Genomic DNA, 15,588 nt, shown 5'->3' on the forward strand with positions numbered 1-15,588 from the left:
CAAACCAATGATTCTCAGCTAGGATTGTGCAGAAGAATCACATGAGTAGGTTCTGCTTTCATTGGTTGGGGGTTAAGCTTGGGATTATTTTGCTCTTGTTTTTAAAGATTCCCCAGGAGATTTCAGCATGCATGATTTAGATCAATATTGGAAGGTCTATTTTCTTTTGCCTCTTATTAGTCTAAATTTAAGCAAGAAAACCAGTTCTGGTCAATGACATAAGGGGGAATCTACCAAAGACATTCTGGGGAAGATTCTCCTCCTTGATAAAACAATAGTAGAGATGAAAATCCCCTTCTCTCTTGCTTCCTTCTTGGGGCATTATTATTGCCCAATAATAAGAGAAATGTTTGGAGTTGTAGGCTTCATCCTGTGCTATGGAAAGGCAACAGCACAACACACTGGGGATGGCAGAGAGGAAAGAAGGGCCTACCTCCTTGATGATGCTGACCAACTGCTGCACCAAACTTCAGTTGTTCCAGTGGCTACTGTTGAGTAACAAGCAATCCCAGGATTGGTGACTTAAAACCACTCTGGACTCAGAGTTCTGAGGGTCAGGAATTTGCACAGGACACATTGGGAGTGGTTTGTTCCTGTTGCCTCTCATCTGGGGCTTCAGACAGGCAGGCAAATACACCAGGAAGTGGCTCAAACAGCAAGAGAATGGGGTTAATGCAGGCTTCTTCACTCACACAGCAGGCGTGTGGGCTGAGAAGACTCGAAAGCTGGGCTCAGCTGAAACTGTTGATCAGAGTACTTGCACACGGCCACACCATGGGGCTTAGGCTTCCTCACAGCGTGGCGACTGGGTTCAGAAAGAGAATATCCTATGAGAAAGCATTCTGAAACTAATCTTTTCAAGAGAGCCATACAGAAGCTACATGGCCTTTTCCAACCTTGACCCAGAAGTTACGCAGCATCACTTCTGCCACATTCCATTGGGCAGAAGTGAATCATAGAGGCTAGCCAGATTTAAGAAAAGGGTATTTAGATCACACTTCTTGGAAGGAGAATGGCAATGTCACACTATAGAAAAGCATGTGGGCTGGGTGATGTCATTGTAGCTACATTGCGCAAATAAAAATATGCACCTCTACATCTACACTTTTTATTAAGACAGTTCATATACATCCTTTTGAAGCCCCCATTAGTTAGATATTTTGTTATCTGCAGCAGAAGAATCTCAACTCATATAATTCTTTACCGCAGCTTCAGTGAAGGTAACCACGTTATTATCTGTTTTGTATATCGAGTCTTATAGGAGATTTTGGTCAAGGGGAGTGATAACCTTAGATGTGATACAATATGAAAGAGATACAGCTGTGCAAAGATATATAATCCCTTGGCCTTTGAAGCAGCAATGCAAAGTTTGAGGCAAAGTCCTGGGCTGTGAGCAGCTTCTTTCACTATGAGCAGCCTCCACAATGTGAAAAAAAAAATAGTTTAGGAAAAATTACCATTGAGTACTTGTCTTCAAACTCTGTTCACATGTTCCTTGAACAATGCTAAAAAATTATATAAGCTCTTTCCTAGTGTCTTGCCAATGGGTTTCAGCCCCAGGCAAGTTCACTATGGATTCAGTGACACTGAGGAATGACAACGGAACATTCTTGGGGTGAAAGGGTTATACCCAACTTTATTCCCAAGGTGGCAGGTCAATCACTAGAATCCTGCCCACTCAGAGCGAGTCTGCATGCAGCAAGCCGGCGCCTGGAGGCCAGGTGAGAATCCTGGCCATAGGAACCTTCACTTTGTCCACACTAGTTTTAAGTCACCTCAAAAATTCACTATGAATTTAAATAATTACAAAAGACATAAGTTCCAGATCATGATATCTTATTCTTTTCCCTTGGCACAGATATATTTGTATATATAGCTGGGAAAGACTGGAAGGCCCATTGGTTTATGGTGCCTGATTAATCATTACATGAGGCATCTGCTTTGGTGGTGCCCTCTAGGAAGTTTTTACATCCCTAGGCTATAGATCAAAGTAAGATTTATGTGTAAGGAGTATGTTTTCTTTTGTAAAGGGCTGTGGTAGGCACACCATATATCTTCTAAACTTCACCATTTTTGAGAGTAAAAGGGGGCCCTATTAATAACTACTCTAGGAATTAAGTGTTAGCCAGGAAACTGTGATATATGGTGACCCTAGAAATTGGAATACTGCCAAGTTATCAGGCGAATCAGTTTACAGAAGAGAATTCATGGAAGCTGAAGATCTAGTCAGTATTTCACTGAAAACTGTCCATATTCTGTACTCCTTAAAAAAGTTTTCCATAGCCCCAAGAATTTGTGCAGGTTTATTATTAAGCTAGTGTCCAGCCATAACAGTTGTTAAAGTATTGAAACACTTCCACACATGCTAGCAGAATAATAGTAATCAGGATAACAACAACAAAAGAATCAATAACCTAAACTCCAGCATGTGTGTTTTATTTCGACCACAAACAAATAAGCTGTGATTCCAAGACATTTTGTAGCCTTGGTATTAGAGCATAGAGATAGGAAATCTGTTACAAAGGACTTGCTACTGATTTCCAAAGTTGGTGGGTAACCTTGAAGCATATATAGCCTTAAATAGGAGAAATGAAACTAGCAACCTCTTATAGTCTCATCCATAAACCTCCAATAGAAATCTTGTCCCTGCCCATGGGGAGAAGTGGGGTCTGGGTTCTGGAAGCAGCTAGGAGGTCTACTAGGTCATGGATATAGACAACTGCCCTGGACAGCTATAAGCCTTCATTGGGGATGATGTCCTTTCTGGTAGGTTTGTGAAACCTTTGCTTTATTTGACAATTTAACTTTTGAGGGAAGGCAGTTGTCCCAGTGCTTTGTCAACAAGTTCCTAGAGAGGTAGACTCCCAGAAACCTAGTCACTGACTAAAAGAGACAGTCTTCCAGCAAGACAGCTCTATGTCTCCACCCTTTCCCTTGCTGATTGTTTTAGAAAGAGAAATCTAGCACCAGGCTGCCCACTCTTCCTCCCTTACCTACCTTATCTTCTCTTGAAGGAGAAACAGCCTTACCAGAAGCCTTCACCACCTCCAGGCCACTTCAACCAATGAGCACATTTCTATTACTTAATTTTCTTTCTCTCTTCCTATCTTTATTCCATTCTACTTTGTCTTCATTACTAGCTGTGTTCTACCTGGTCACTGGCTCATGGTTGGCACAAGCTGTTTCCTGATTAGCCTCAGTAGGGCATAGAGGCATATTGTACTTTCTCAACAGAGAAAGAGAAAATAATACACGGGCTGCTAGCCTCAGCAATGAGTATCAGATAATCCCCATCTTTTTCCATTTCCCTTCTCTATCTCCCTAAGATTACCCAAACGGTAACATCATTTCAGGTATGAGAAGAGCAAGGTGCAAGTGAGGACCAGATGTAGGGAGAGTAGAGCGCTAGTATGAAGGGCAGCCTAATGAATCCCATTGTGAATGAATCCCAATGAATCCCCTTCTTTTATGATTAGCATGATCACTTAATGGTTACCAATTCATAGGAGTAGTTGGAAATCTGATGTAGTTCCCCATGTCAAGTCATGAAGCAAACAGTTATCATTAAGCTGCTGGCAAAAGTATCAAATGATAGATCAAAACCAACACACTAGTCAGTATACTATTTGGAATTTATTAGAATTATTTTATGAATGAAATATGTTACAAATAATATGACTAGGTAAGAAATTTACATGGTATGTTATTAACTTCCTTTGGCAATAAAACGAGTATGGTATATTTAGTATTTGACTTACATAATCAGCTGTATTGCTGTGCTACTTGAATATTTTGAATATTTCCTTTTGCCATTTTATATCCCAAGTTGAAAAGATTATCTGAGATAACCTAGACATGGTTTCTGCATTTGCAGGCTTTCTTCATTTACTATTGCAATTGATTGAACATTAGTAGGGCTTCAAAAATCTTGTCTTCACATTTTCTTTAAGATAAGCATTGGGGTGGGTACCAATGGGATAGTTATCATCTCACATTGGAAGTGGAAAAAAACAATGGGTTTCAGAAAACTTAAACTTATGCTCACAGAACCCTCTCCTATCATCTGCCTCAGTGAGAAGGCTCATCAATTTCAGAAAGCCCTAAATTATTACCTAATGGCTCTGAAGGTGGCCCTTGAATCACTGAATATCATGGTTGTGGTATGCTGAAAAATAGCCCACCAGATGCCCACAACCTAATACCCAGAACCTATGAGTGTTACTTTCTACGGCAGAAGGAACTGTGGAGATGTCACTAAATTAAGGCTCTTTAATAGAGAGATTATTCTGGATTATTTGGATGGGCCCTTAAATGTAATGACACAGATTTCCTTACAAGAGAGAGGCAGAGAGAGAGTCAACTACAGGCAGAGAAGACAATGTGAAGATGGAGCAGAAGTAGATTTGAAGATGCTCTGCTGCTGGTCTTGAAGATGAAAGAAGCGCCCATGAGCCAAGGATTGCAAGGGAGGCAGCTCTAGAAGCTACAGAAGGAAAGGAGCAGACTCCCCCTTAGCGGCTCTTGAGGGAGTGCATGTCTGCCAACACCTTGATTTCAGCTCATCGAAAGCCATCTCAGACTTCTGACCTCCAGAACTCTAAGAGAATAAATATGTGTTGGTTTAAGCCCCCAGGTTTGTAGTAATTTGTTACAGAAGCCATTAGGAACCAATACAATAATGTACAAGGCCATGAGGCCTGGTCAGGGGAGGCCTGACTGCATTCTGAGATTTCTATGGGATACCAATTTCAAGGTAACTGCCCAGACATGCATGGGGTATGAGGATTCTTCAGCTGCAGGGAAATGGAAACAAAACAGAGCCCTTTGAGTCACAGGTATTGACCACACAAACATCACATTGCCTGACATCCTCGCAACCCCAGGAAATGAGTTTAAGATCTGGAAATCTTCAATCAAACTAGTAACTTAGAGAAAAGGGCCAGAATCTCACAAGACAGGCAAAGCATTTATAGCTTCATTAAAGGCTACTAAATTATATGACTCAAAAAAATTACTGGCAATCTGTTCAGACAAGAATTACGTTTCTGTGGTTTTAACCACAAAACCTCTGTGGATATTATACTACATGGCAACTATGGAATCTACTTTCATATTTTGGAAGCCAAACTATTTCTCTAGTACTTTGGCTTGCAAAAAGGACCCAAATAAAAATTATGAATGAGGCAGTCCATATTTTTGTATGTGGTTATCGTAAACCAGCTCTGTGCGTCTCCGTATACAGAACCTCTGGTTTACTTTCAGATGATATCATTCCTTTCACAAGGCAGTAGGAGAGCTAAATAGGCACTGATCTTAGAGTCAAGAGTTTAACGCCATCTGATGGCAGCAAAATGTGGAAGAAAAGTTTAAATGTTGAAATAATGGAAGAATGGCAAGTAGACTTTAAAGTTGACCCTTAAGAGTACCCTTGAAATCAGAAGTATAACACCCACGACTACTTTTTAAGGATTTTCCAATCTTCTGCTTCTACTTTCCTTACTTGATCCACTTTACTCTCAGTGGTGTGACAAAAAAAAAAAGAAGTATCAGTTCCTAGATTTTAAGGCACAAAAAGTGGCTGGATATCCTGTACTTATTTCAGGAGTTTCCAAGATAGGATAATACCCATTCTTCCTTTCCTTTCCCCAGACCTAAAGTCGAGATTTCTAAAGACAATTACTTCTCTAAGGAGTAACACACACACTTAAATGATGTCAAAGAGTTCTATCTCAGGTAGAATAGTTGTCCTCAGCATGTAGGGATAGAAACACAGGGATGCAATGGCAAGGATAAGAATGCTGGTTGAAAGCAAGACAGCCAATGTTTGAATCTCAGGTCAAACTATTAGCTATGTAATTCTGGACATTTAATTTTTCTGAGCTTCATTTCACTCATCTTTAAAAATGATGATAATAATAGTACCTACCTCTGAGGGCTATTTTGAATATATATACATGCATAATACACGTAAAGTTTCTGGTTACAAAGCTTGGAAACAATTAAGTACTCAATAAATATCAGCTACTTTTAGATAACCTTGAGACCAATGAGAATCTGGCTTGGCAAATAATGACTGAAGGGAAAAGCTAAGAAGACATTTCAAATATGCCACTGGTTACTAAAGAAAATGCGATTGCCAAATATATGCAACTTTTCTTTTTATGTTATGATGAACATCAAATGGATCAAAAGATATACAAGAAGTTTTCCTGTTGCCGCAGAGCTCCAGTCCCATTCTATAGAAGCAACCATTCAAACAAGCAGCACGTGTATATTTGTGTGTGCGTGTGTATGTAATACCCTCCTAACCTGATTCCCTGATTTCTTTCTTGTTCTTCTATGGGAAATTCTTCACCCAGCAGTAAGAGTGAGCGCTAAAAATCTTAAATGATGTCATAGAATTTCCTTGCTTAAAATACCCCAGTGGTTCTGCATGGTGCCTAAATAAAATAAAATCAATTTCCTTACTCTGGATTACAAAGTGTTCCATACTCTGGCCCCTCGCTTTCTTTCTGACTGGTCTCTCCCAGCTGAGCCCCAGGCCCATGGCTTTCTCTCTGTATGGTGATTATCCAGGTCACACCTACCTCAGGCCCTTCACACTGTTTTCTCTGCTTGGGATTCTCTTCCTCCTGAATTCTGCATAGTTAATCTTTTTCCATTCAGATCTCAGATGACATCTGCCCTCCCTCTTTAGGACTGGCTGACTTTATAATTCAAGTAGCCGCCCCGTCCTTCTCTCTCATTTCAACCTCTTTTGAGTTTCTGCATAGCATTTAACACTACTGTATATACCCCTGGTTTGTTTGCTTCTTTTTATTTATTTGCATGTTTATTTATGTAATTTCTAGCTTTCCCCATCCCTAGAATGGAAGCTTCATGAGAATAAGACTGGGTCTTCTTGTTTACCACTATGTCTTTTTCGCCTAGAAGAATACTGAAATAAAATAAAATCCTAAGAATGCTTAATCATTTTTTTCGAAAGAATGGATGAATTAAAATGAATGAGGCTATTTAGGTTCTTTTTCCAAGTAATTTCAAAAACGTTACTAGCACTGTCCTTGTGCATACAGCCTTATGCATGTCCAATTAAATGCCAACAGTTTAATTACTGAGTCAAAGGTGTGCGCACTTTAAATTTTGATAGTTATTTCCAAATCACCTTTTAACAGTTATACCAATTTACATTTTAAGTGGATTTCTGGAGTCTTCTTTAAAGCGACTTTATGACATGATATTTGAGACACATTCTCTCAATTTAGCAGCTTAGGACACTTAATAATTCTAGAACCTTGAAAAGCAAACAGGATTTTACAAAGGGCAGAAGTCCACGATGCATCTTTGGAATGACTGAAAAACCCATGTCCACAATGAGTGACAATTGGAGGGGTTACTAGGAGCAGCATGAAGACTCACTTTCAAGGTTTAATTACCCCAGAGACTTGTATCTGAATTTTTCAGCAGCAAACAGACATCTTCCTAACTTATATTCATCATGATCTTTTCCAAGTGTGCAAGCACAATTTACAATAACAAAAATCTTAGTTCATGAGGGTTGGATCGAGACACAAAAAACATAGTGGCAGAAACATGTACTCTATTCTAGAAGGTTCTCAAAGTCCATGACTTCATTTCTCCCGAGTAAGGTTTACTTCTCCTGTGCTTTGAGCACCTACACCAATATTCTCAAAGTTCTGTGTAGTGGAAACTGGAAAATAGACTACTGATGAATTTATATCTATACATTAATTTCTGTTTAACTCACATCAACAGGCACGGATGAAGATGGGGACGTACAGGAGCCACTGACTCCTCTGGGTCATTTTGAAAGACACCCTGTCCCAGGGCAAAAGCAACCACTAAATTCATAAGCAACATCCAAGAAGCCAGAAAATAAAACCAGAGCCATGCATACATTCAGTCTCCACACCAACACAATTCCAAAAATTTTCCCCTAGAAATCATTCTAAATGAAACATCCATTTCCAGTAACGATCCTAAATGAAACATCAGTTTCTAGTAACGATCATCCAAACATATGCCATTTGAACACTTAAGACGTTTTCTGTTGCTCATCTCTTTTACTCAAGAGCAGCATATTTTTGCCTTAGAAGACTTATAGTTTTGGAAAAATTGCCCAATTAATAGCAGATACCAACTGTGTATTCAAAATGTACCTGCATAAAGCATCCAGTTTAATAAATGCAGAAGAACAGGGGACTTACAGCAGGGTGTCCAGTACAGTAGGTGTAGCTGGTGTGGGACTGGTAGTGCAAGCTGGCCCTTGGGAAGGAGTATGTATTCCAGGCTGGTTGGCTGCTGTTCCACTGGGAGCTGAAGCCAGGGCTCATGGTCACTCGAGACTTACTAGTTTGACAGGCTCTCACTGTGGAGCTAGACTATCAAGAAGAAAAAAACGCAATGTAAAGACAGCTCTGCATAAAACCCAAGCCAATTCTATTTAGCAGCATGCATTCTCATGTATGATCATGACACAGGACTCAGCTGGTTAAAGGAAACGGCTGATTTCTTAAGAAGAGGCATTAAATATTGCTGTGATAAGGTTAAAAGTGTTTTCTCACCACTCGAGTTTTGACTGGATCACAAAACATAAAGGCTCATTGAAACTGTTCATATTGAAAAGTTTTTTTTCCCATTTGCAATGTGCAACTCCACCCTTCAGAAGTGCGATATGTTTTAGTGGTGACAGTAACAGTGATGTTTCCAATTACATAAACTCCTTTCATTACAGCATTCACCTTAGAAACTGACCATTCATCCCATCTGAATGCAGTAAACAAGAGTCTTGGTTTACGAGGAGTGGACTGAGGCACAGATTGGTTCCTGACTCTAAATGGTCTTGAAATTCCATCAGTCTATTGCTTCCATGGGAGACAACAGGAGAAATCTTATTCCAACGTGTCACCATCCCACTACCCAAGGACAGTAAAATGATGAAGGATTTGAAATCATCATTTACCCCCAACCACCCTACCAATATAATTAAAAATACAGGAGCAGGAAAATATCATTTTGCCAAATGTTAAATATATCTGGTCATTCATAAGTGTATAAAGGGTAGAATGAACTAAAAACAAAACTCACTTGTATCTTCTGTCCTTCTTTGTCCTTGGATGGCCATGGCACATAAGGCATATAATAGCTTCTTTTCAGAGAATACTTCATATTATCAAATTGCAATACCTCAAGTGAGTGGCTTTCACAATAAATTCTACATATAAATCTTTGGGCACATGCAAACTTAATCAGTGGGAAAATGTGCTAATCTCACTGACATTATGTTCAGGAAACCCAGTGGGGAAGAAACTTTGATGAGACTGTGCTCCCATTGGACTAGAATCCAATACTATTAGCTACTTAGAGGATCAGCTTTACTGAAGACAGGTTTGGGCATCTTGGAGTAACCAAAAGAAGGTAAGGTCTTCAGCGGTCCAAAGGTGTGAGGCAGTGTTCTTTTTCTCTTAAGAGCCTCAAAATATTTGGAAAAGAAAAAGATAATTGAAATTGGTAATTTGCTGGTAAACAATTTAAAATATTAAAAAACTAGGGAACAGAGCCTTGTTAAGGTAGACAAATGTATTTGACAATCTGTCTCCAGCCTTATTCCATCATCATCCTAACCATACGGTCTATCCACGTGTCCAAAAAATAGTTGAATGAGATGGACAGGTGCAACAAAGCAGAGGTGTACAATACTGCATACTCTCTAGGACAACCTGTGTTGGAGAAGCAATGCTGCACTTTTATAAAATTAGGATCTCTGAGCTTGGCTCTAAGTACAGAAACTCCATATTTATATTAAAAAGCCCTGTTATTTGAACACATACCCAGTCATCTCAAAGAGCAAATGAGTGTACCCCACCCCTGTCCCACCCAGCTCACAAACTACCTTTGGGCCTGAAAGTATTTTGGCTTCTGCTCTGCATCTATAGTCACTGAAATTAATCCCTCTCATTAGCTCAGTTGATTCTATAGGCAACTCATTCAAGACTGAATGTGGTTAGGGACCTTCATCCTTTCACATGTAGACTGGTTCAGGGACCTTAAAATTCTTGGGAAAGCAGGTAGTGAATGCATAAGTAAGTTTATAAGTACCTTCATTTCCTATGTTATGCTCCCAAAAAGCATCAGTCTCTCCTCAATGGCTTTACTCATGTGGTCTTCCTCCTCCAAATTCCTTTCTCTCCCTCTTTGGCAAAGCTCATGCTCAGATTAAACCTCTTGCTTAGTCCCATTCCTAATGCCTGTAGTTTATGCTGTCCCCTTGCTCCCGTGCCCTCACAGAGCTCCCACAGCGTGGCTCAAACACATTAGCATGTGATTACCTTGTTTTGTAGTGTTCCCCATATATGTACATTTCAGCTCTCCAACCAGGCTGAGAGCTTAATGAGGTCAAGATCCTGCATCAGCTTTTCCACAGCTCAAGGAATCTTCATCTGCTCTGACCTCTTAAGGCTTTATCAGTGTTTATTCCCACATCTTTCCCTTTGACTCCATGACCCTCTGAGAGCACCTGTTGGTCTCACCTACTTGCTTATCTTTCTCTTTGTTCTCCCCAAGGAAGTCCTTTGGCCAGCACTTAACCCTCAGTTCTGTGATCTTCAGTCTTGTTAACTTTCCTCCTTTTTGATTTTATTCATGGCCAAAGCTTTATGTATTACTTCTAAGAAGATGACACTCTCAGATGTAATTTAACAGTATAAACTCTCTCCACAATTCCAGTCCCAAATCTTAAAACATCTGCAGGAGATGGATGTATAACTATCAGTCCCCACAAATAGAACAAAAATTTAAATTACTGTGTATAAAATTAAATGAGTTGTTTTATTTTAAAATTTCACCTCCGCATGATTTCTTTATGTCAGTGTTATGGCAATATTTTGAAACCAACTGCCCTGAAGCTTTAGAACAACACTGATTCATTTATCTGTCCTTCCACTTCTATTATCAGTGTCACCAAATTCTATCAAATATTTTCAATAGTTCTTGAATTCATGTTGTCCTTTCCACTCCCATTACCGCTGCCCATTTATAGGATTTTATCTGCTTATATTAAACTATTTTGAGAAACTTCTACCTTAAGCCTCGATGGATCGTCCACAATGACACTTGATTAGTTTTTCTAGAAACCTGCTTTTATTGTGTTACTCCCTTCTGAAGGATGTTCAGTGGCTCTCTACTATCTGTGAGGCAAAATTCAAGCCTTCTAGTCTTTCATTTAAGTTTTTTTTCTAATTTTACCCCAAAGAACATCAAAAGGCTATTCCAACCCTCGGCCACCAGCCCACAGAAACTTCTATTTCTACAAGGCACTGACAACTGATTTTCTGCCATATTTATCTGGTCCCTTTATTTGTGTGGCTACCCAGGAAATTAATGTCACAACTTCACCAGATAACTCATTAAACCTCTTTGTTAGTCTCTCATAAAATAGCTCTTATCACCCAACACACTCCTTTGGTGAGAGATATCTCTGTTGCATTTCTCCAGAATGTGATTGTTACACAAAAACTTAAGTGCCAGTAGTTCCTATTGGAAGTGATCCTAGAGAAAATAAATAGGAGACTAGGAAATGTGACCAAGAAAAGAGGAGCCCATGAGTTTGCTTCATTGAGTAAGTTGCCTGCCGAGACCTAAAGATCAGTTCCACTGGTAGCTTTGGGAGACAGTGTGGGACATGCGTCAGCATTATTTTACCTTATTCTAAAGTGAAAGGAGGCAGGGGTATTAACCTCTGATTCCCATTCATCATTTGCTGAGGGCTGCTCCTGGCAGCATTAATTCCCTGGCATTTCTGGCCTGCCCCACACATAGGCCAAAACAAAGTTTTCATGTAGAAAGTCTCAGAAGATTTTTGACATATTCTGGGAAAGTAAATGCCAAGAAGGTATGGGAAGAGAGTCAGAAGCATCTGCTTCCAAGTGGAGCAGGGACTAAAAAATATGGGTCAAATTGCCTTGACTACCCTACTGTTAAGGACTCGAAAGGACAATGCATGAAAGAAGGTATTGGGGTGGTCAGTAAGCATGGTGAAAAGCTGCTCAAAGTCATTTGTCATCAGGTGTTGGGAGCCACACAAAGACAACAAGATGGCCACAGTTCATGAGGTTCCTGCTTCACTTCCTGGAGATTAGCTGCGAGCCCGCGCGCGCCAACAAGAAAGCCCGCGCGCGCCAAGAGATACTCTTCTCCCCCTCCTTCCCCATTATCATATACCAATCAGAATGTAACTCGCTGCGCCATCCCTGCTATGCAGCCAATCCCCTGCTTACAAGTATCCTATGGCCCACTCTGCCCCTGAACACTGGTGTATATCTACCCCCGTCTTACAATAAAATTTGAGGGCTTGATCAGAATACTGTCTTGCCTTCGCTCTTCTCTCGCCCCCATTTTCTTTCAGGTCGGATCCCCCTCGTCCCCACAAATAACTAGGTCCCGCTGGACGGGACAAGTGGCGCCCAACGTGGGGCTCGAGGCGCGGATCCTTCGCAGGCGGATCCCCGAGTAAGATATCGTCTGGCCAGACCCCTTCTTGATGAAACAATAGGAGACGCCTTTCGCCGCTCACGGAGGTCGTCGTCCCTGGTGAGTACCGGCCGCCTTACAAGAAAATGGGAACTAAATTAAGTAAAGAAGCGGTCTTCATAAGAGACCTAAAAAGTTCACTTAGGGAGAGAGGAGTTCGAGTTAAAAAGAAAGACTTGGTAAAGTTTTTTATTTTTGTTGATGAAGTCTGTCCGTGGTTTATCATTAATGGCCCCGAAATTCATCCTAAAAAATGGCAGAAAGTAGGTAGAGATTTAAATGATTATCTTATCAAAAACGGCCCTGACTCTGTTCCTGTTTCAGTATTTTCCTATTGGGGTCTTATCAGAGATATTGTTGAAAATACTGACCCTGATAAACGTCAACTCTTGTCAGTGGCAGAATATTGCCTCCGCCCCCTATCTCGGGCGGCCTCAAAATCGTCTCTTTCGAGTGATCCCCCTGCCCCAAAATCAGCTAAATCCCCCTCCCCTAGCCCGACACCATCTTTGCTCGGTGCCCTCCATGATACCCCTCCCAAATGTTGCATTTATCCGCCTCTCCCTCGAGATTCGGACTTTGTCGATACACAAAAGGTTTTTCCAGTCGTGACTAAGAGCCAAAATGGCGAGCCTTTAGATCCGGGAGACGCGGCTGAACTAGAAGACGAAGCGGCCAAGTATCACAACCCAGATTGGCCCCTTGCCGCCCCGTCGCTTAACCCCCCTTCTTACACACCCCCAGTTTTGAAAAGAGCCTCTTACACTCCCTCTATTCAGCCTCCCAATGTTTGCGCCCCGGCCTTTTTGCCCCCGTCGGCCCCTCCGCTACCCCCTCCGGCTCCCGGTCCTGTTAGCCCCCCTACCAGCACTGAAGACCTAATAGCACAGATAGTAGAACAAAGAATAACTTGCCATCTCCAAAAATTAGTTGTCTCTCAACCAGTTCGTCCCGCATTATATTCGCAAAGGGGCCTCTCTAAGAAACCGCTTACAGCCACAAAACCTAAAAAACAACCTAAAAAACTGCTCTTTCCTGTTCTTACCCGGGCCTCCGCCCGCTCTGGCCCCACCTCCACAACACATAGCCCGGAAGAGGGCGATCTTGAAAGCGACGGCGAAGACGCCCCTGCTGCTCAGGAAATAGAAAGTGAGGGAGAGGAGCAGGCTGAGCCAGAGCCGGCCGAGCCTGCCGATGGCCCTAGAGAATTTCACAAAATCCATTTCAAAAGCTTAAAAGAGCTGAACGCGGCCGTTAAAGCTTATGGCCCCAATGCCCCTTTTACCCTTTCTGTTCTTGATTCGCTGTCTCGAGGAGGACATTTACTCCCAGGTGAATGGCTGCGTATAGTCCAGGCTGTGCTTACCCGTGGTCAGTTTTTAACTTGGAAGGCAGATTTTGCTGACCGCTGTCAGACCATCGCTGCTGCCAATGTAAAAGACCCTCATTCCCCAACAGCGTCCTGGACTTTTGATAAGCTTACGGGACAGGGCAGATATATCTCTGAAACCAGGCAGCAGCGCCTTCCCCTTGGTCTTTTATCTCAAGTGAAAGATGCCGCCTTGGGCGCTTGGATATCACTCCCTGCTTCCGGGACTGCTAACACTCCTCTAACTAAGATCACTCAAAGCTCGCAAGAAGACTATAGCGAATTTGTTAGCAGACTGTTAGAGGCCGCCGAAAGGACCCTTGGTTCCGCGGCTGCCAATGATAAGATTGTAAAACAGCTAGCCTATGAAAACGCCAATTCGGCATGTCGAGCCGTCCTCCGCAGTAAGACTCGAGACAAAACTCTTGATGAAATGCTGAGAATGTGTAGAGATGTCGATCCTTTTACATCCAAAGTCCAAGCCCTTTTAGCTGTAGGTGCCGCTGTTCAAACTCCCCCGGCTTCTTATCCTCCTTCCTTCCCCAGGGGCGCACCGCCTATGCGTAACTGCTTTAAATGTGGACAGCCAGGCCATTTCGCTCGCCAATGCCCTACCACAGCTCCTCCTCCTAGAGTTGGGTCAGTCCCCGGTATTTGCCCTCGCTGCCATAAGGGGCGGCACTGGGCCAAAGAGTGCCGTAACAATCCAACAAATCCTTTTTACAGTACCACAAATCCTTTCACCCCCCCTTTTCAGGGAAACGGGCTGAGGGGCCAGCCCCGGGCCCCCCAGCCAATTCCATTTCAGCCGGCCTCGGGGAACAGCCTAGCTGTAGCACTCCCGCCCTCTATCGGGCCACACCCGGGAGTGCAGGACTTGACCTCTGTGCCTCCTCCTCAACAATATTAACGCCTGAAGAGGGAATTACAATTATTTCCACAGGAATTTATGGCCCACCTCCCAAAGATACTTATTTTCTAATTTTAGGGCGAGCTTCCACCACAATAAACGGCCTTATTGTCCACCCTTCCTTAGTTGACAATGACTATACCGGAGAAATAAAAATTCTTGCTAGTGCCCCCCAGTGCCCTGTCAGCATTATGAAAGGTCAGCGCCTTGCGCAGGCGCTCCCCCTCCCTTTAAGTACATCTCACCCTGCTATTCATAAGCAGCGAGGCTCCTCTACCCCAGGTTCTTCAGACTTATATTGGATCCAAGCTATTACTAAAGAACGCCCCACTCTTAAACTTAAGATCCAAGGAAAAGTATTTGAAGGAATTTTAGATTCGGGGGCCGACTCTACGGTCATATCTCAGGCTTCATGGCCCTCCAGCTGGCCCTTACACGCTTCCTTGACCCATCTACAAGGAATTGGGCAGTCAAGAAACACCTTACAGAGCTCACAGTTATTAAACTGGGAAGATGAAGAAGGAAATACCGGATTCATTCAACCCTTCGTAGTTCCTGGGTTGCCGGTAAATCTTTGGGGAAGAGATATCCTTTCTCAAATGAAGGTCATCATGTGTAGCCCTAATGAAGTTGTAACACAGCAGATGCTTTCACAGGGTTACCTCCCTGGTCAGGGGTTGGGCAAATTAAAACAGGGAGATCCCAACCCGATACTGGCCACGCCTAAGATAGACCGCTCAGGTTTAGGGTTTGAAAAACATTT

General features: G+C 42.2%; 1 protein-coding gene across 12 annotated transcripts in view; it reads right to left on the reverse strand.

The window, feature by feature from the left end:
- RBMS3 (RNA binding motif single stranded interacting protein 3) overlaps nt 1-15,588 on the reverse strand; it is a 1,308,700-nt gene that overhangs the window by 763,626 nt on the left and 529,486 nt on the right. For all 12 annotated transcript variants that reach the window (XM_057491391.1, XM_057491386.1, XM_057491384.1 and 9 more), the window contains one exon: nt 8,226-8,399. In XM_057491391.1, coding sequence (XP_057347374.1) covers nt 8,226-8,399 — 174 coding nt within the window. The remainder of the gene's footprint in view (nt 1-8,225; nt 8,400-15,588) is intronic.

Source organism: Manis pentadactyla, chromosome 14 (assembly GCF_030020395.1).
Source record: "Manis pentadactyla isolate mManPen7 chromosome 14, mManPen7.hap1, whole genome shotgun sequence".
NCBI classification, from domain to species: Eukaryota; Metazoa; Chordata; class Mammalia; order Pholidota; family Manidae; genus Manis; species Manis pentadactyla.